The following is a 20,826-nucleotide window of genomic DNA, read 5'->3' as shown; positions in this document are numbered from 1 at the left end:
AAGGCCTTCAAAGAAATCTGCAGTGACATACCAAAACTGTACCTTGCAGGTCAGCCACCTGAGTGAGGCGGCTGATCCAACCTATGCTGAAGTTATATGAGCTTTTCCGACTTCAGTGATTTTGAAGTCAACACTTATGTGCCCTGGAGATGACATGTGATGATGTTTATTTTTCTCTAACACAAGATGCATCTCGGACCAAGCAAATTGCAAATCTTACTGTAAAGGTATATAATACTCAGGAATTTACATTAGTGTGATTATCAGCTGGAAACTGATCCTAGTAGATAATTCTTGCTTCCAGAAAAGTGTTTATGTGGTAGAATGTAACAGGTTTTTTATAGTAACAATGCTGACATTTTTGTCATGACACATGTAAAAAGAGCTAAGTGTATCTCAGCTTTGGAAGTCTTTGTAAGCAACAAACTAACCTTGTAAACAGTCTGACAAAATCATCAAAACCCCTAAATCCTCATATCATAATTCCTGATGTGTTGGACTAAAGAAACCTGTATTAAAGCCATATAACTAATTCTTTTCAAAAGCATATTTTCTTTTTCCTTGAACAAGACTGTTTCAAATGATTAAAAAAATTTTAATTTTGAAGGAAATGAAAACCACCACACAAGAACCATAGTTTAAAACATGTGCAGCTAAGGTGCTTAACATCTTTCCAAAAAGAGAGGAAAGGATGAATACTTAGCAGCTGTTTTAAATTTTGTCCCGAAGTGATTTTAATTTTGTTCTGAAGTGATTTTCCTAGCAACTGAAATTCCAAATGTAGTATCATCAAGAGACTGCATGAAGAAAATATAGTCAGGCTATTAAACACAGTCTCTTCATGATAATAACTCTACAGCAGCACATAAGAAAACCGCATTATTTCAATCATTGTTTTGGTATGAATAGGGAAATGAAATAATATGGTAAGATAGAGAGAAAGAACCCCTTCTTATCTATGAGTAAACAACACAATCACGTATTTAGGAAGAATATAATTGTATTTTATGAAAAGTATTGCCTTTATGTCATTACTACATATGTTACAAAGCAAGGATGCAACTGAGAATTAAAAGAAACATTTCACAGGATACAGTATTTAAAGAAATATCTTGATGCTTTGCAGCTACTTATTAAACCGCAAACTGTGTAGATCTTCAGAACACAATTTTGGCATCATTCTAGACTGCAGACCATCCAGGTACACAAGTAGTAACTCCTATTGTATTGTTTTCAATTAAATTTAATGCTTCAATAATTATTAAAAAAATATTTTAAAGCAGTATCATGCAAACATTTATTTGTCATATAATTCAATTTTAATGCATAAAAATTTCCTGTATCAGCCTGAAATTTGTCTGATCTGCATAGAGATTATAAATTAGCTTTTGGTTTACTGAACTCTATTACTTTATCAGAATAAAGTTTATCAATCTCTTGCTTAGTAAATCCATATTCTAGAAGTATCTCTTCTGTGTGTTCTCCTATAAAAGGATCTCTTTTAAATGATGGAACAGCAGGGGTCCTTGATAGAACAGGAGCAGGTCTAGGACTTATCTCTTCCTGATCGTTTCTGATAAAAGAACTCCTTTGTTTGTTATGCTGATGTGAGGCAACGTCATCAAAGGATAAAACAGGGGTCACACAGGCATCAGTACCATCAAATATGCTGCACCACTCAGCTTGTGTCTTCTGTGCAAATATGGATGCAAATTTTTTCTTCATTTCGGGCCAGTCAGAGAAACTCAACTGACTGGGAAGTTCATGTGAACCTAGCCCAAGACCTGAAAGGAGAAAAGCAAAGTTCAATTACAGAATAGCTTAGACCCATTAGCAAGTGCTGCCCATAACCGTGTGTGTTCCTTGAGAAGCTAATGTTTTGCAGAGAGCCCAACACAGCAGAGCATACTAACTACAAGTCACTTCAAACTTTATTAGGGTATCTATGAGGGGGAGGGAGCAGCAGAACACAATGTTCTATTATTTGCATTTAGACTAAACCACATCAGCTACAGCCTTTTAACTAAGTACATATAACAAACACTCATTTGTATAAACACTTCATAAGAGCAGCAGCTGCCTAGAGATAACATTTTGTCTTGAGAACATTTTCTGTAATAGTTACTGCATTCTCTACTTGGAATAGCAACACAAAAGTCTGCTGAATGGGTCTTGGACTACAGCAATATATTTATCTCATAGAAGCCACTACATCTGCCAAAGCTGGACATTCAGGAGGCTACAGTGTTTGAAGTCCAACACAATCGGGTTATCTCTATGCCAGAGACGAGAAGATGGAGCGGATGGATATACCCAGACTTGATGTGCATGGGGTAGCTCAGCTGCAGGTGCCTGCAGGCCGAGTGACCTGCTTCTTGACTCCCTCAGTCCAAATGGACTCCAGCAGTGTTTGCGGCTCTCCCTTCTTCAGCACACTTCCCAGGTTCCAACTCTCCACTGCCGCTCTTTTGGAAAAGTGAAACACACAGCCCTTACACTCACTAACTGCTTAAGAACCCTGCTTCCCAGAAGACTGGTTGCATGGACCACCTAGGTATGCAATACGCACATCCCTTCTGAGACACAGGAGCAGAAGATGGGCACACAGACTTTGTACTGAAAATTTCTTGAACAGGCACATTCTAGGCCCTCTCCTTAACTAAACACCTTCCCTCTCATTGGGGCATTTACATCTCTCCTGTGCTGCCAGCTTCCCATGTCTCTGAAGGATGTCCCTGTTCTCAAGAATTCTGCTCTCTGCAACCCCTGCTCTTCCATTCTCCTACCCCAAGGAGGTGCAAAAATTGTTCTCACTTTTTGTAGGGTTTACCTCAAAAAGGAGGTAAGAAACAAGAAAGAGAAAAGGCAATTAAACCACACTTTCAAAATGGAGTTTGTACAAACACAGGTATAAACAGACTCTATGATACCAAACAGAAATCAGAAGTGGTATATTCAAGGCTGTCCAAACAGTCACATCTTGAAAATCTGAAGCATGAACACAGCAGGAAAAATTCAGATAAAGCAAGGGTAAGAAAGAAATTAGAAAGGCTAGAAAACAACTGTCACCATAATACTTAACAAAGAAAGGGAGCTGCTTAGAAAACCACAGTAAAACCACACTAAAAGGCAGAGAAAATGTGGAGTTCTGCAAACATGTATTTTTGAGCATTTTTTCTTACACCTTTGCATATCTGGTATCAGATTGATGATTTGACTTGCACCTGTTAGCAGGCTTACCTAGTAGATGCTTGTTTGTAGATATAATTTACATAGAACTCCTCTGATCTTTAGCTGTAGATAGGCAGAAAAAACTTCCTGTATCATCTATTTCTACCACTTCTTTATCATTGAGAGGTGTAGACATATAGCTACTGAACCACACAGGGGAGAAGAAAGGAAGATCATGTCCATTCTTCTGCTATGCAAGTTCTTAATGCTCATAATCTCTACTACATGCGCTTCTTGGGGCTCATAGTCTCCCCCAGGTTATCAGAATATTTAAGAATATCACTGTTGATCACAAGATCCTTAAATAGTAGCTCTGAAAATGAATACATGCTTTGAAATCTTACTTTGGTAATGCAAAGGAAAACAGAGAAATTGCCAACCTCCAGACGCAGAAATACAGCCTTGAAGTTGTTCATGTTTAGAAGAAAATCAACACAATCAAAGTCAGAATAAGCATTTTCATCTCTTATTAGAGATTCCTACAGATATCAGAGTAAGTATTACTACAAGGTAAACATCAGTCCTTATTGAGTTACCAAGTCATGTGCGCCTTAGATCACTAAACTTAAAATCTAGTCTTCATAACCAATCATATCAACCTAAAAAAAGATCAGCTGAAGATTACTCGTACTGGTTGAGCATCTATAACTAAATAGAAGCTAACAATGCTTTCAAAATTAATTTTATTATTAATCTTTACAGTATAAAACTAAAGATGAACACTGCTATGTAGTTTACTTAAGAACTAGGATGAGAGGCAAATTCACTTTCACAGTAAGTAACACTAAGTAACAACAAACTATCCCAGATTCTGTCTCAGTACATGCAGTCTTGTCAGTTGGAAACATCGTAAGTATTTATTTGCTTATTAATTATGGTTTGGGTTCTAGTAGCCAGTCCAACAGGAACAGAGCTCTGCCATTACCCCATTACCAATTATATTTGAAGATCATGCCGGATGGAAAGTTGGCTGAACCTAAGAGTACATGCTCTAGCAAAATAGAACAATATGCAGAACCTGGAATTTAATATTATATGCTCATTTTCCACTGACCACTGAAGACTTCAGCTTTAAATAGCACAAAGCAACAGCATTTAAGCACTACAGCTCCTCATTTTCCAGCCTGTGCTAACCACTTGTGGTGCAGATGAACAAAATCACAGCAGGAGTGACTGCGTCAACAAGGGAACAATTATACAGCACAGAATTGTTTGGGATACCACAGGATGACAGATTTCACCCAACATAATCAAAAGCGAAGTATCTTTTACACAGAGTAACTGGTAAGACAATCACAACTTGTTTCCAAGGCTTTTTATTTCAAATTTTCAAGTAGGGATTTTTGTTTAGAAAAGCCCAGGAAGCTACCCTAGTACAGCTTTGAAATAATTTTTGAGAAACAGCAAATTAAGTCTCCTTACAATGATACAGCTTTAAGTCTCCTTTAAATGCTATAGCTTTATTGACATATATCTGCATGTCATTTATTAAAGCAACAAATTGAAATCTCTATTTCTACAGATCTTCTTAGACAAACTGCAGTAAAATCAGGCATCTATTTCAAGAGAAAGAAAACAGTAAAATTAATTAGATAAATCAGCAAAGTTGCTTTGGTACATTGGAAATCATTCAAACAGTTTCTCGCAGTACTTCAGCCATACCATTTTAAAAGTTTATTTAGGATCCCTAGCAGAGCTTTGTTCAGGATTTTCTTGATTTAACTCGCTGATTTTCTTTTCCAAATTGTATGCTCATAGCACAGTAATTTTGAAATTATGTTACCACAACATGACTGAATAGAACCATTTAATATGGGAATCCTTAATTTTGGCCCAATCCACAGCCATAAGGTATATGTCACTGCACTCTCTCTAAACATAATTAATTCTCATCCTGAGAAGGAACTGAACTTTAGAATATTCCAAGACAGTAGTGAAATTTCATTAAAGTAACCATGTAAATCATTTTTTAGAAAGTGGCAGTCCAGGAAAAGGTTGATCAGGCCCAGAATACTACCACAGCATCACTGCAAATGCATCCATAGCTGTAATCCAAGTTGACATATTTAATTACCACAATTGCAAATATTCTGATGCAGCAAGAACGTGGACCTCTACAGTACTTGTACAATGTAATTCTTATAATGATAAGTAAATTCAAATAAAACTTAACATTATATTAACTGAGGATATGTAAAATGTAATGAGGAAACTGTTCATCCACGTTGCATGTCTTGACAACAGCGTATTGAATTCAGTACATTAGCAGATTTTTAATACAGTACACAATACTTTATAATCACAAAATGGAGAGCCCTGTGGAAATCCTTCATAATGATGTAAACTCTGTTTTTCAACTGCTTCCTAAGTTTTTTCCTTCTTTTTAAATAGAAGTCACACAATATAGGAATATCATAGTAGTAAGAAAGCAGTGCTATCAAATACGTGTTCAGAACTTTAGTGATTGTTAGTGCTTTTCACATCAGTTTAAGTTGATACTAAGTTTACCTCATGTAACTTGAGTTTTACACCATGTGATAACACAGAACCAAACTTTTACTCTCACCTGATATACAACATTTACTGTGTTCTCCATGCCTCTTGTAGCCTGGCTACAGCAACACTAAGCACATATTTACTAAAAATCAAAAGAAACCTGCAGAAGCAATTTACAGGTCAGTTGGAAGACATTCTGTCTCTGTCAAAACATTGAGACTTAATATTAGTAGCACATGTTTCTTACATCAGATTTTTCATAAGATGCAAAGGCATTCTAGATATTTATTGGTTGACTTCTGTAGTAATAAAATCAATATAAGCGAAAGGATTACAGCGTGCTTGTTAACATCCAATAGTCTATAGTGAGCCCAGAATACAATTCCTAATACTACAGCTACTACAGCAATTATTTACTGTATCTATTTTATATAATATTCTCAAAGATTCTGCATTTTAAACTTAAGTTTCCCTCTGCAGACCCCTTAAGAACTTTCCCTGCCATGTCATTAATTGCACGCGGGTCCAGCACTGGGTTCCTAATTCTGCAGGGAAACACTGAACAAAAACTAAAGGGAAATTAGTTTCACTTCTGCTAAGCAGAATTCTGTGAGCAGTGAGAAATGATTCAGAAATCATGTTCCTTTCTCAATTCTGCAATCTTTAAATCTGCAACTCTTACATTTACAAGGATATGGGTGTTGCATTATCATTATATAGGTGTGTCAAAAGTAACCTACCCTCTGGCTTTTGAACATATTCTATCTGGAACAGCACCAAATTGTTCATCAGCAGAAATGACCAGAATTATGGGGAAAAGGTATGAAATAAAATTATGGAATTTTTAACTGGCACATACCATTTTAAAACTACTTCAAAGCAGGGAATTAATGCCTGGGACTGACAATTCAGCCTAAGTCAAAGCTCTCTGGGTTTGTGAATGAGCAATACATTCTCACAAGCAGTTTTTAATTCCCTAGAACATTCAAAGGCTTAAATTTTGAAATGAATTTCTGCAATAGATACCCCAGAAAGGAAAAAAAAAATCCCTAAACCACAAGAAGGATCTGCTGTCCTGATTTAGTACACTTACTTCAGAAAACTTGCAACCGTAACTAACTGCACAGGATAAATATTTCCTATGTGAAAATCTGAACAATTCATAATATGCACCTAAACTACAATTAACGAAAGACCACTTATTTTAAATGCAGCATTGTGAAAAAAACTTGAATTGGTCTGATACTTTAAACAACATACCTCTTACAAAATAAACAAAGAAAACTGATTGACTATAAACAAGTACAGATTGTGATACAATAAAGGCAATAAGCACAATTTCCATAGAAGACTGTAGTCTGTATGCTGCATTTTTAAAATATGACAGAAACAGCCTGAAACACACACAGCTGTGACTGCAGGTGTTGCTTACTTACAAACAGATGCACCAGTTCTTTATTGCTGGAATAACTGTTTTTGAAGCTTAAGCTGTTAAAAGTCAAGCCCTTTCTGAGCATTGTAAGCATAAGGAATACTTTCAAACATGAAAATAAAGTTGTCCAATGTGCGTGCCCCAACATAGGCAGATGGATCCACAGTTGTGGCTCCAACTTTATGCCCTAAATTTCTGAGAAATAACTAAGAGAAAAACAGAGATTTTTAGCATTTTTGTCAGAAAACAGTTATCTAAATAAGACAGAGACCAGTCAGTGATCATATTATATTGCCTGGCCACTGGATTCATCCATCAGAGCTTCTTTCTAGATAAGCTGGCTGTCTGGTTGAGAGAGAAAAGCCTCAGTCTTGCCCTGTAGCAGTGATCAATAGAAGGCAGCTGGAGTGTCCAGCAAAGGTTCACGGAGAATAAGTGACAAACAAGACCAGACTTCATTACAGAATTCATTTTCTTTTTGAACAAATAAAGATTCCATCCCACTCTTATAGCTTAAAAGTAAGTTCAATTCAACTTAATCTCTGGAGAAGAATAAAATCCTGCAGCCATGAATACTATAGGTCAGTGTTTTATCACTTTAAACCAGACATATGGGTATTTAAGTAAGCAGACTTTCTCTTTTCTTGTTTCCTTTATATTAGATACAGGCATTCTCCCTGAAGACATGTATTGGAATTCCAAATTCCCTAACTTCCAGCGCAAAAGCTTACATTCTACTTTGATACTGTTTTATATTTCTTTTTGTTCTCCAACTCCACTTCTTGTAAGCAAAAAAGTCTCAAGGGACTGGATGAGAATAACATTTCAAAGAACTGCAAAGTGCAGAATTATCAACTATATACTTTCTTTTTCAAGAGCGAGTAGCTTAGAACTGGAGCTTGCAAACAAGTTGTTTTTCTTAGCACAACGAGGGACAAATTACCAACTTCTTCAGCCAAAGAACATGGCTCTTCCAAACTTGACAGTGATCTGGGGGCAGCACATAATGATGGACATGTCCCTGTTGTTACTCCAGGAGCCTGCCTTATACATTTGATGCATCACTATGTACCAGTCTGGATATTCTATGCAATTGCATGGCCCTTTTTGACCGTGGCACAAGAAAAGCAGTCATTTACAGCCACAGATGTGCAAGAACTTCGGGAGCATCACAGGTTGCAAGAGAACAAAACCAAAGCATACAGAACAAGATCTCTCTTTGGGATCCTACTTACCAAAGGCATACCCCACCTTACAACCCCTGTACCTTCGTTTCATTTTATCATGCTTCTGTATTTCAAAAACTCTTGGAAGTGCAGGCCCCAGCACTGACTATGCTCTTGTTGGCACAATGCAGTTGACTGGGGCTGAGCTGGCACTTCCCTACGAGAGAAATTGCCGTGGTTTGATCCCAGCTGGCAAATGAGCAACACACACCCACTCACTCAGCCCCCTTTCCCCCAGCAGGATCAGGGGAGAACTGGAAGGGTAAAAGTGAGAAAGAAACTTGTGGGCTGAGATAAAACCAGTTTAGTAATTACAAAATAATAATATTAATAATATTAAAAATGTTAAGGGGGGAGGGGGAAAGATAACAAAGAGAGAAGAAAAAAAAACTCCAAGAAAGACAATGATGCAAACAAAAACAACAATGATGCTCACCAACTGACCAATGCCCAGCCAGTCCCCCAAGCAGGGACCCCCTTGCCAACCTCCCCCTCTAGTTTTATTGCTGAGCCTGACATCATATGGTACAGAATACCCCTTTGGTCAGTTCGGGTCAGCTGTCCCAGCTATGCCCCCCCCCAGCTTCTTGTGCACCCCTAGCCCCTCACTGGTGGGGTGGCAGGCGAGGCAGAAAAGGCCTTGATGCTGTATAAGCTCTGCTCAGCTGTAACTAAAAGATCCCTGTGTTACCATCACTATTTTCAACACAAATCCAAAACACAGCCACATACAAGCTGCTATAAAGAAATTTAACTCTATCCCAGCCAAAACCAGTAAACATAACCCATGCTACAATTTAAGTAATAATCAGTGGGGAGGGACTGAGCAAGAATACGGAGTTACTCCACTGGCACCCTCACTCACCAAAGACTTACCACATGTAAGTCATGCACATTCAAAAGTCGTTCACACAATACTGAGCACATCCACTTTAGGTATATCCTTTGTTGGTATTCCTTCTACTTATTAAACATAACAAAAACTGCATTTGGAACTTTTTATATCCTTCATATTCAGAATAGTGGAAAGAGAATAAACACAAATTCTTTTCTGAATTTTTTATATTTTTATAAATGCTGTATGGAAAACATAGCAATCTACCAAAGGAGCATCACAGAACAAATTATTATAAAATTAAATAACCAGTAAGAAGCTAACAGCACAACTGATCAAAAGCTTGAAGTATACAAACAGTTCAAAGGTAAAGAGCCACCTGCGAGTTTCTGTTTTAACTTCACACAATTATTCTGCATGACCCATTCTAATTTCTCAAATATTATACCTTCTAGTCATATTTTAAGAGTATTCAGTCAAATATAAAAATTATATCCATAGCTGGGCACTAAAAGCACTCCGAAATTGTGTGGTTGAAATTAATTTATAAAGCTGGCTTTTCTTCTAGAAAAATCCTGTTCTACCAAGAAATACTATGAACTAGTTCCAATGAACATATGATTTCTGAAACAACTTAAATAGTTTTTATTAAAAAAAAATCATATCACAAATAACTGAAATTGCTTGAAATTTTATTTGCAATACCAAAGAATTAGGTCTCCTTTCTAAAGTATATTGACAATCCCTTGAAAAAAGTGGGTTCCAAAAATAGTTGTTTAGTGCTTCAGCCACATCATTGACTACCATTACCATAACTCCAGAAGAAAACCTCTAATTTAAGTGCAGTTTCTGAGTGTAAGATGAAGAAGGGATGAAAACTAAATCAATTGCTAGAAGAAAAAAGTTAACTAAACTGCATACTACTACCCAATTTGTTTCAAGAAATGTTCCACTTTTACAAAGAAATCAACATAACCAATGTCATGATGAATCAAACCCAAGATTAAAGAATTCATTCAGTCATGCTTTGATGATGTGAAACAACTCCAAGCTACTTACCATTTATTAACTGCTCATAGAATTGAGGCTCAATGGCACCAACAGCCATGTATTTTCCATCAGAGGTCTTGTACGTCTCATAAAATGGTGCACCACCATCCAGCAGGTTCTCACCTCGAGGTCTGTTCCAAAGTCCCAAATTTTGTGATTTCCACAGGAAAGAACTTAGGTAGGCTACTCCTTCTACCTTGAAGATTACAAGAAAAGGTAACAGCTTCAGTAAATCAGTCAGCATGTTACCTTAATCTTACATAAAACAAAACAGCAGAAAACTACTACCAGTTCTGTACTTTAAGATTTTTAATGACAAAATCTGTAGCAAGCAGTTCAGTTTTTAGAATTTTCAGTTACAGTTTATATTGCATACAATAAAACATCTAGAATTAGAGAATGAGTATAAATGTAATAATGCAGCTTCAGATAGCTAACACACTTCCAACGCAAAAAGTTTCCTCGTTTAGCAATTTTAGAATCATTAGGAGTTCCCAAAGGGAATGTAATTTTAGGTGATGGGACAAGCTTCTTGGCTCTACAGAACATGAAGCATCTGACAGCTGTCAAGCCTTCTAAACTTCTGGAAATCAAGATGTAAGTATCAAATTTTTATCTCTACCTCTTTGAATTTACTGATTATAGTAAGACTGCTATTTTTAGAAGAAAACTGGAAGGAAATAAAAGGTTAAAGCTCTCTTACACCATGTAAACTAGGAAGCTCATCTCCATCAACCAAGTAAAAAAAAAAATTACTCTCCCACTCTCATCACTGGCAGTGATATAGACATAGCAAAGTAATCTCTAAACAGGCAAGTGTCTGATGAAAACACTAGAAAACATGATTAATCCCGTTCCAACTTGCTCCTTAAAATTTTGTCTATGTAGAATATCACCAGATGAAAATTCAGTTTGTTCAGCCTTCCAATAATTATCAAGCTTGTACCAGTCTTTCCAAGCCAAATCACATCCTACAGTTTTGCTCACCAGCATAACCCATTTTCTTCCAACTGCATTAGAAAAACTGTAAAAGAACATGAGGCAGTAACAGTATATGGCCACAAACATTCCAGAGAAAAACCTGAGCTGTATCATTTTGAGTATCATTTTGATTCATGCATTTTCAGCTGTGCAAAATTAACCTAATATTGTCTATAGAGAAAAGCACAGAGATTGTACCAAAATAAAAAGTTGCTGAATTTTCATGTGGAAAGATCTACCAGTTTCTACCTTTCTAACCAAGAAATTAAAACATGCAGACCTTTGAAGTATTTAGCCATTACGGCTTCTCCATTTAATGTGTGTTACTTGGCTTCTTTCTCAAGTACCTGCCACAAGGACAGGAATACTTCTGCCCCACTTGTCACATGTTGAAGTCAATTAAAATACTTCCATGTGATAAAATACTGTATACCTTCATCTACATGTTTGCAAAATGATTGCAAGGATATCAAAATAGTGTTTGCTTTACTAATAATCTGATCTTGCACTGCTCACATCAACAAAAAAGTGCACAAAACCACACTGGAAGTAAGAGTAATAATAGATGGGGATAACATCAGAATAAGCTCTAACTGCAAATAAGATTTTGGTGCTGATGGAACTACTTACAGTACCTACATACAGTGCTACTTACCCTGGAAACACTTAGGAATTTTTAAGACAGCATGTATGTTTTGGACTGGTATAGGGACTTTAGAAATATCCCTGGCTGGGCAACTGGACAGCTAGCTTCTGCCTGAGGCCCACTGCAATTCAGAGACAAGTAAAAAGATGTCTAACATCTACACCAAATGCCCAGAGGCATGCTCAAAAAACACCACACACATTAACATGGTCACGTTCTTTAAAACTTGAAAAGGACAACATGGGGAGACTCCACTTAAGCCTAATGGCAGAATGATTATACAGTAAGAGCTATGTGTTTCAGTTGATGGTTCCTTCATGTTAAAAACACCAGCGGTCTGAAGCAGCAACAAGAATCCAGAGGCACCACCCCACTGGGTGACCCGTTGGCTCCAAAAGCCTTCTGTTCCTTCTTGCAGAGTGAAACAGTTCAAACAAAACTGAGCGTGAATCCACACCAACGAAATCTTTATCCTCATGACTGATGAATGCTTCTAGGATGTGGGAGGTTTGATTTTTAATACCTCCAGGCTGAGAAAAACACGGAACCCCAGTCTTCTGCTGGACACCTAAATGCTCTTGCCACGAGACTATTATGCAAGTGTTCATTACCCACCATCCTCTTTTGTGGCTGTCTTTTCACAAAGGGTGAGTCATGCTTGGTCAGATGCCCACCATCAGTAGAAGGCTCTGTGTCTGAATTTGGAGCAAACTTAAATGTGGCCCCGACTCACATGCCTCTATTCCAGTGTGGTGCAAGAGCGCAGACGTACAATTGTGCCTACTGACATGGTTCTTGCGGTGTCCACTCCACAGCCTACTCAGCCCATGGGAACTATCAGGCTCACTGTAAGATACCTATGATCCCTTTAATGTCCAGGAGAACAGGCAGCAACTAACATGTACCAATCCAGATCAGGCATCTAATTCTCCTAATGTAGACAGCTGAAACGCTGGACCCAGCATCTACTTTTTCCGCAGTGCAACAACAACACTAGACACTGTGAACAGATGATGCAGATCTAGCCCTTCAACTGATCCCCTCTATGCTCTTTTTGTATTAGTTTAGTTTCACTAACTGGAGGAGTTCCTCATGTGTGTATTACCGATCATAAGAAGCTCTCAAGCCATTTTCAGCTTTCAGCATAGTAATTAGAAATAAAAGATAAATAACAAATTCTTCTGTAACAAAAATCTGGATCTCAATCTAGAATTACTAGCCTTAAAGACAAGAAATAATTATTTTTTTTAGATTACTTCAGAAAAGTAGGCATTGCTATAAAAGAAAAAAATAAACAAGTGGTCAGGAAAACAACCTGTGAAGATGAAAACAAAAGTAATCCTGAGGGGAAAAAGCTGCTAAAAAAAGAAATTCATTTTCCCTCTTCTACCACAGAAAATTCCACCATGTGTCAGATTCAGACCACCTAAACAGCTTAAGTAATAGGCCTACTAAATAAAAAAGAATGTTAAAACAAAATTACAGCTGAAATATTGCTGCAGTATTATGATCTTAAAATATCTACTTCCATGATATTTAGACATAAAAGCAGGCTCATCAACCCGGTCTATTTAATTGTCTTTGCTGCTGCTGATGCATATTACGTTTTTCAATTGTCTCACTGAAAGTCTGTTCAAGTGAAAGGAACATAACAAAATGCCAGGTAAAGTACATCCCGTGATACTGGACAATATTCCATCCATTTCACAGGATGCCAGGAACATCAGCAAGGAACTGTAAATTCTGCAGTTATAATGAGACAAGAAAAAACTGAGAAGTTTTGAGGGCTTAAAAAAAAAACTCAAAAAACCGCAACACATTCCATTCCCAATGAGTCACAGATCTCATTAGGACATCAGTGGACTGACTGACATTGATTCCTTCCCTTAACGAATTCTTTTAGTGGTTTAAAGTACCAATAGCGAAAATATGGTAATACTCCAAACTACAAGAAATATCTTTTTAAATATTTGAAGACTTGTCACAATTCAGTTTTTTCTTCAGAAATATACAAACTCCTTCAGTTTTCCTTCGTAGGTCACGTTTTTAGACTCACATCATTTTTGTTGTGTTTCTCAAACTCCTTCAAATTGCTCATTTTTTTTGTGAAAGATGATGGCCAGCATCAGAAACAGTATCTTCCCGAGGCCTTATAAATGTTGAATAGATTAGAAGAATTACTACAGAAACTTTGTTGGCTCAGTTTCCTGTTTATACATCCTAATACAGTGAGTGTGTGTTTTACAACAGCATGACATTGTTGACTCATGTTCAGCTTGTGACTACTACAAACCCCCAGGATTGTACTTTAGCCAATTGTTCTCATACTGCATTTGTGCAGCTAATTGTTTCTGCCTAAAAGAACTACAGAGCAGTGGTCTCCATGAATTGCAGCCAATTTTTTTCAGGCCATTTCTCCAATTTGAAAAGGTCATTTTCAATTCTAATCCAAGTGTCCATGTTCTTCCCACACATGTATTATCTGTAAATTTACTAAAAACTCACTCATCCATCATTCAGCTTATTGGAGAAAACACTGAAAAACAACCCCAACAGACATCTGTAGAGCTCCAGCTGGTAAGTTTTTCATTTTGACAATCAACTACTAATAACTGTTGCTGGGGTAAAAAAAATTAGACCAGTTTTGCACTGATCCCATAGAATTTTCATATAGACCATAATGCTGTGGCCTGCTTCTGAGAATGTCATGCGAGTTTGTCAAAAACTTACTGAAGTCAAGACAGCCAACATCCTGTACTGTTCTCCTATCTTCAAGACCTCTTCAATAAAGGGACATTTTCCAATTAGTATAATTTTTTTAAAACTTAAAATATATTTAAGTCCAAATCATAGCCTTCACTGTATCATAACATCTCGAACAGAGGTAAAATTTTAATTGCAATGCTCTTTAATAAAAAAAAAACAGAAAAAGAGACAGAGAGAGAAAAAACACTTGCAGGTAATATAGGTTTCAAGGATAAATGTAAACATGTATTTTTCCTCTGTGTGTAAGCGGGTAGCCTTGCAGTGAAAAAATCCATAGTATTAATCATTAAGCTAATTTAGCCTTTCATTTATTTTATGCCACATTAACACAAAGTGTTTGAAATCACCTTCTTGGCAATAATCCATAGCAGTGTAATTATTCAAGGGAACAGTGCTTCTAATAGGACAGTATCATCCAATATATACAGCTAATATTTTCTGAAGAAGGCAGACTGGTAAAAGGAGAGGTAGGGAATGGCACAGGGGGAAAGCCACAGTATGTGTCCCATGTCATAATGATGCTATGGCAACAGGGATATGTGAAAACTGCTTGCACCTGAAGAAATAGTGATTTTATGAGATTAGTTACCTTCCCTTTCCCAAGTTCTCAATTTTTAACTTTATGAATAGTTACAATTTTCTCTCTTTTACAGACTTAAGAGTAGAAAAAAAACCAAACAAGCAAACCTAAGAAACCCCACCTTCCTTGAGACCAAACTTACCATACTTGCATCAACAATCTGCCCTTTGCCAGACTTGGTACGTTCATAAAGGGCTGTAATAATGCCCAATGCGCACATGACACCTCCACCAGCAAAATCAGCCAGAAGATTTATGGGTGCATAAGGATTTTCATCTTTTCTACCCAGCTTTGACAGCACACCTGACAGTAGAGCAATCAAAGCAAACGTAAGTATGAAATTAATTATAAATATTCATTTCTACAATTAAAGTTTCATTATTTTAAGACTATGCAAGTAAACAAAAAATAAAGCAAATTCTACCAACAGTTTTCTGTCTCAGCTGTGTCTTAGCAAATAGGTACTCTTTAATTCACAAAAGAATATAAGAAATCATATTAGTGCATTTAAGTAAAGAGACTAATAAAAGTCTCACAAATAAACCATTGATAATTTGCCTACATAGAGACAAAACTTCATCTAAAAAACCTTTGTATATCCATAGAACCTCCCCCCTAAAAATTCAAAAGGCATTATAAACATGACTCAAAGCAACTTTAAATTGCTGTTCTTTGAATCTTTCGAAGCAAAAAGGCAGAGGTACAGTCTTCTGTGCGCATAACCCATGAATAATAATCATAACAGAGGATTTCATGCTGATAAGCATACGTCAGGCCTAACCTCCCTCTTCAATACCTTTGGGGAAAAAAGGCTGCGTGTAAGAGGAATAACACAGAAAAGTTACCTCTGACTGCATGCAACATAGACACAGAGAACCTATGTTTATGCCAGCAATTATGCAGAAATTAAAGGGAACAGAGGAAAGGCTAAGCCAGTTTACTTCAGACAGAGCCTCTGAACCTGCCAGTGTTTCTCCGTTATCCTAAACAACCTCTTTACTGTCACCTTACTCTTTGTAGTTCCCTCACAGTGACTCCCTTCAGGCAAGCAAGGAACTCTGCAGTACGATCATGCCTCTTATGCCTGTAGCTTAAGGTCTAAGATTTGCAGCACGGATGGTCAAAATTTTCTGAGAACTGCATGCTTCTTCTAATGCACTGCTTAGTTAGCTAACGGTCTAATGCACTTCCTAAGTGCAAGCAAATGAGTGCACTGTATAAAGAAGTTTCCAAAGCCTGTAGTGTAAGCATAAAGCCCTGTCGCTGACTAAAGGCTCACTTCTAACAGTCTAAAGGTCGTCACAGGCACCAGCAGATTAACATAATAACTTATATCTGGAGTTCCTAATGCAAGCCATTTTTAGTTAAAGAAAGCCAAAGTTCATCAGGAAAATAATCAGGGGACGAGATACCATTTTTGAGAAATTACACCTCTCTAATACCTCGTCCTATTTCCTTTAAATATGCAGAACAACTTGTGTGAAATTTCAAGCAAAATTATTTCATTTTAGGAAGGTATCACTAACCAAAATACCACTGATTAAACCAGCTCCAGAGAAAACAGCACTTATTTTTGTAAACAAAAAGTACTACAGTCTAAGGTACTGATGTACTATGCTGTTCCTCTACTGACTCTTTGCCTATGCTAATAAGTAAAAATATCATAATACTTTGAGATCATCTGGACATGAAGTCAAAAGCGTTTCAAATGAGGCATCCTTTCTTTACTCTTTTAATCTCTGACAATCTTAGATAATGAGAGAAGACTGAACAAATCTCTGAAGAAACTTAACTCTACAACACAACTTCCCAGAGCAGGTGATACAGGATCACCACATCTACAGTACCTGGCCTTTTGCTGGGGCTAAAAGAAATACTTTATCCAAGAAGTTTTGGGCCACTTTCCCCCCCTCATAGGCTCAGAGAAGCAGCAGAGACAGCAGCAGCGTGAACACCAGTAGGTGGGGCCACGCTGACTGCTATCAACAGAGTTGAGTAATTTTATTATTGTTACTGCATACTTGCAGAATCATGACACTTAAGAACAGCATACTGTTACAACACCGTAAGGAAGCAATGCATTGGCACTTTATTTTAAGCCTGCTTTTCTTCTGGTTGGTATCAAGCAGAAAAGCGCAAAAGCTCAAATGGCTGAGGCCACCTAGCTCTTTGCTCAAAAAAACCTGCCCACATACACGCAAAATAGCCTGCAGCCCTTTTGGAATTATAAGCATAGAGATTTTCTAGGAGAGAGGCCCTGAAGAAAGACAAAAATGCAAAAAAACTTCAGCCCTCTCTTCAAAGAGGAAAACTTTGTTCAGATAAAATAGCACACAGGAAAAGGCCTGAGAAGACACGCTGATCCAGCCTAACAGCTCACTGCTGCCGCCAGAATGAGCAGCCCGTCCAGCCCATGTTTCTTCCTTTCTTGTGCAGACTTTATGTTTGTTGGATCTCTTAATTAACTGCTTCACCTCAATAACCTGGTGGGAAAATATCCTCATTTCTCCCGGCCCATTTTTGACTTGTGAGGGAGCTTACAGAGGGGTTAAGCAAGTGCCAGAGCTGACTTAAAGGAAGCAGGAAAGAGAAGGAAACGCTTTCACCAACAGAGACACTTCAGATGTGCTCAGCTGTTCAATCAGACTGCACTTCTAATAATTTGAGCTACCTGCAAATAACCTTTCAATACATTCTTGAGTCTTGATTTAAGGGGGTAAAAACCCTTATTTGACAGGAAATTACAGCGTACCTGATAAAGCCAAATAATTGATGTCATGACCTGCAGATCTAGCATATTTTCCTGTCTGGCCAAACCCAGTAAGTCTAGCATAGATGAGTCTGGGATTCTCCTGTAGAAGGATCTCTGGACCAAGCCCCAGTTCTTCCATGACACCTTAAAAAGACAAAGGCACAGAATCCTAATTCATGTTTACTTTTCTTAAGATTCAAAATATACATGGTTCAAAGTTAATATACAACAACAGATCTGAACTGCAATTTATGAAGTAACACATTCTAATTCAGTACCCATATTACCATGTGAACAGCCAGAACATTATAAATTACCAACATACTCCATACAGTTTGAATACAAGACAATTGAGTGGAAATTAAGCTTTAGGATTCTTCCTTTTTTTCAGCTTTTTTTCCTGTTTTACTTCTCCAAAAGTTTGCCATACAGCTTGCTGTAATCCATGTACTGCTGAATGAGACAGAAATCTATCAAAAAGCTTGTTAAAAAATAGCGGGGGGGGGGGGGGGGGGCGGGAGGAAGGGGAGAGGAAGGGGAGAGAGAGCAAAATCTTACGTTTTCCACATTAAAATGACCTGAAATTGCTTTCCTCTTTCATTGGAATATACTTTCCTCACCATACTACCCCCTCTGTACCCCATGTGTTCCTCTTAAGTCATTGATGCAAATGGATTGTGCCACTCTTCCACAAATTATATGCAACAATTGCACAAAAGAAAATGTGTTCTTTTGTAATGCAGAAAGTAAGGAACTTTTAGAAATCAATGAAATGTAGATTTGGTCAGCATGGGTTTACAATAATCAAGACAAACTCTGATCTTGCAGTTTCAAAAGAAGCAATTTCAAGTTGTAAAACATGACAGTTTTTTATTGTCTCAGTCAGCTTGGTCAGACCATGGCCTATAATCTATACTGACACTACAGGAAGACACATTTTGGAGGGGAAGGCATGATGTAACTTCAATGCCTATTCCACCCTAGAGTCTATTATTGCAACTTGTTTCACAGACTAGTCCATAATGTTACTAAATCTTCAAATTCCTTAAGCTCTGTTTCTGTTGTCTCACTTCCAAGGCAGTGGCAAGTATCTTCCTTACTTGTCATGCCAAGGACAAAGTGAAATTTCATGAAGCAAGATTTTCACAAGCACTAGTGAGAACTGGGTGCCAGATTACCCCTGGTGTCACAAAGTCATTGTCAAAAGGTGAATGGTACATGTGTATGTAAAGAAACCCTCCTGCCACTTGGGCCCTCACCTTCTCATTGGCTCACACCAGCTTCATGCTGGATCACAGATTTGCCTAGCTCAGTTACAGGCCCATAAAACCTAATATTGGCTAGTTACAAAATTACCTGCATTTCCAGATTAAAAAAAAAAAAAAAAAAGCAAACAAAACTAAAGAAAACAGAAATTTCCATAAGAAAAAAATACATCCTATTAGAAAATAGAAGACTAGTTACAATCAGAAATGGAATTGAATGGCTTAATTTTGTTTGCACAGCTTCTGAGGCACAACACAAGAAACTCTTAAGGTAAAAACCATCATAGTCATAAAACCTTGCCTTCAGAAAGAAAAGCATTACCTGTGACAAGGTTACATGAGCCTGTTTATGATGTGTGATGCTTCACTTGCTACAGCCTTGTATTTCTAAACCGACTGCAGAAACGCCACAGCACTTCAGCTGGCTCCTCGCTGAAGCACAATCATTCATAGCGCAGTTTGGGTTGGAAGGGACCTTTAAAGGTCATCTGGTGCAACCCCCTGCAACCAGCAGGGACATCTTCAACTGGATCTGGCTGCGCAAAGCCCCCTACAACCTGACTGCGACGATACTGTTCACAGCGGTACTGCTCACCCCGGACCATCCTGGAGGTGCAGCGGGGATGCTGAAACCGCCCGCGCTTGAGCAGCGGATGAACGCCCGAGCGCGGTTTATGAACAAAGAGCATGTCAGATCTCTAAGTCTTCAGAGGAATAGTAAGCTCTGAGACTTAGACCACTATCTGCTGTGTCTGACCCACGTACCAACAGTGCAAATGTGAGGTGAACTGTATCGGCAGGCCTGAGCGCACCCGGGGCCGGCGCCCGGCGGACCCCTCGGCGCAGACACCCCCGGGTGCCACCCAGACACCTGCTCTGTGTCCCGGCCAGTGGGGCAGGGCCCCGGCCGGGCACCTTCCGCGGCGCCGTCCCGTCCCGCCGGCGCTGGCAGGGCTTGTCGCGCCGCACAGACCCCGGTCGGCCCCGCGGCACTTTCCACCCAGTCCCAGGAGACAACCGCCATGGGCCCTGCCCTTCCCACTTCCAACCACGCATTCCCAGAGGTCACGGGCTGACAGCCGTCCCCTCAGCACCGCGGCCCACGGCCCTTCGCTGCCGCTCGCACCACAGCGGCTCCGCCAGGCCGCCCCCCTCCCGCCCAGGGCCGACCCCGGCCCCCAAGGCCGCCGCCTCACCGTGGCGGAAGGGCTCGATGAGGACGTCCGCCCCGCAGCACAGCCGCCGCAGCGCCGCCGCGCCCGGGGGGCGCTTGAGGTTGAGGGCCAAGGAGCGCTTGCCGCGGCCCTGCACGTCGGTGGCCACGGCGGAGCGGGGCGCCCGGTCCACCCGCACCACCCAGGCCCCGAAGTCGGCGAGGATCATGCCGCAGAGAGGCGCCGGCGCCAGGCCCGCCAGCTCCAGCACTCGCACCCCGCTCAGCGCCATGGCGGCTGCCGCCTGCCGAGCGCCGAGACGTCGATCCCCGCCGCCGCCTTTAACGGCCGCCCGCGCCGCCGCGGCGGGCCCGGGGCCGGGCTGAGCGCCCCCGCCAGCCTCGCTGTGCCG

At 39.2% G+C, this 20,826-nt stretch overlaps 1 protein-coding gene across 1 annotated transcript; it reads right to left on the bottom strand.

Annotated features, from left to right (window-relative positions):
* Nucleotides 1-982: 982 nt before the first annotated feature.
* On the bottom strand, nt 983-20,826 carry AMACR (alpha-methylacyl-CoA racemase). Its single transcript, XM_056324846.1, has 5 exons — nt 20,457-20,826; nt 17,996-18,139; nt 15,386-15,546; nt 10,280-10,466; nt 983-1,784 (listed from the first exon to the last, which is right to left on the bottom strand). Exons 1-5 carry the CDS (start codon nt 20,704-20,706, stop codon nt 1,375-1,377), a joined length of 1,152 nt encoding a protein of 383 aa, XP_056180821.1. The 5' UTR covers nt 20,707-20,826; the 3' UTR covers nt 983-1,374.

The sequence above is a fragment of the Falco biarmicus genome, chromosome Z, assembly GCF_023638135.1.
Source record: "Falco biarmicus isolate bFalBia1 chromosome Z, bFalBia1.pri, whole genome shotgun sequence".
In the NCBI taxonomy this organism is placed as follows: Eukaryota; Metazoa; Chordata; class Aves; order Falconiformes; family Falconidae; genus Falco; species Falco biarmicus.
This window is presented reverse-complemented; position numbering and strand designations above follow the sequence as displayed.

Excerpts from the sequence above, each read along its gene's own strand:
- AMACR (XM_056324846.1), bottom strand. The coding sequence starts at position 20,706 with ATGGCGCTGAGCGGGGTGCGAGTGCTGGAGCTGGCGGGCCTGGCGCCG. Across the intron at positions 18,140-20,456 it reads CATCGAGCCCTTCCGCCACG|GTGTCATGGAAGAACTGGGG; the intron begins GTGAGGCGGCGG and ends TGTCTTTTTAAG. Across the intron at positions 15,547-17,995 it reads CAATTATTTGGCTTTATCAG|GTGTGCTGTCAAAGCTGGGT; the intron begins GTACGCTGTAAT and ends CTCTACTGTCAG.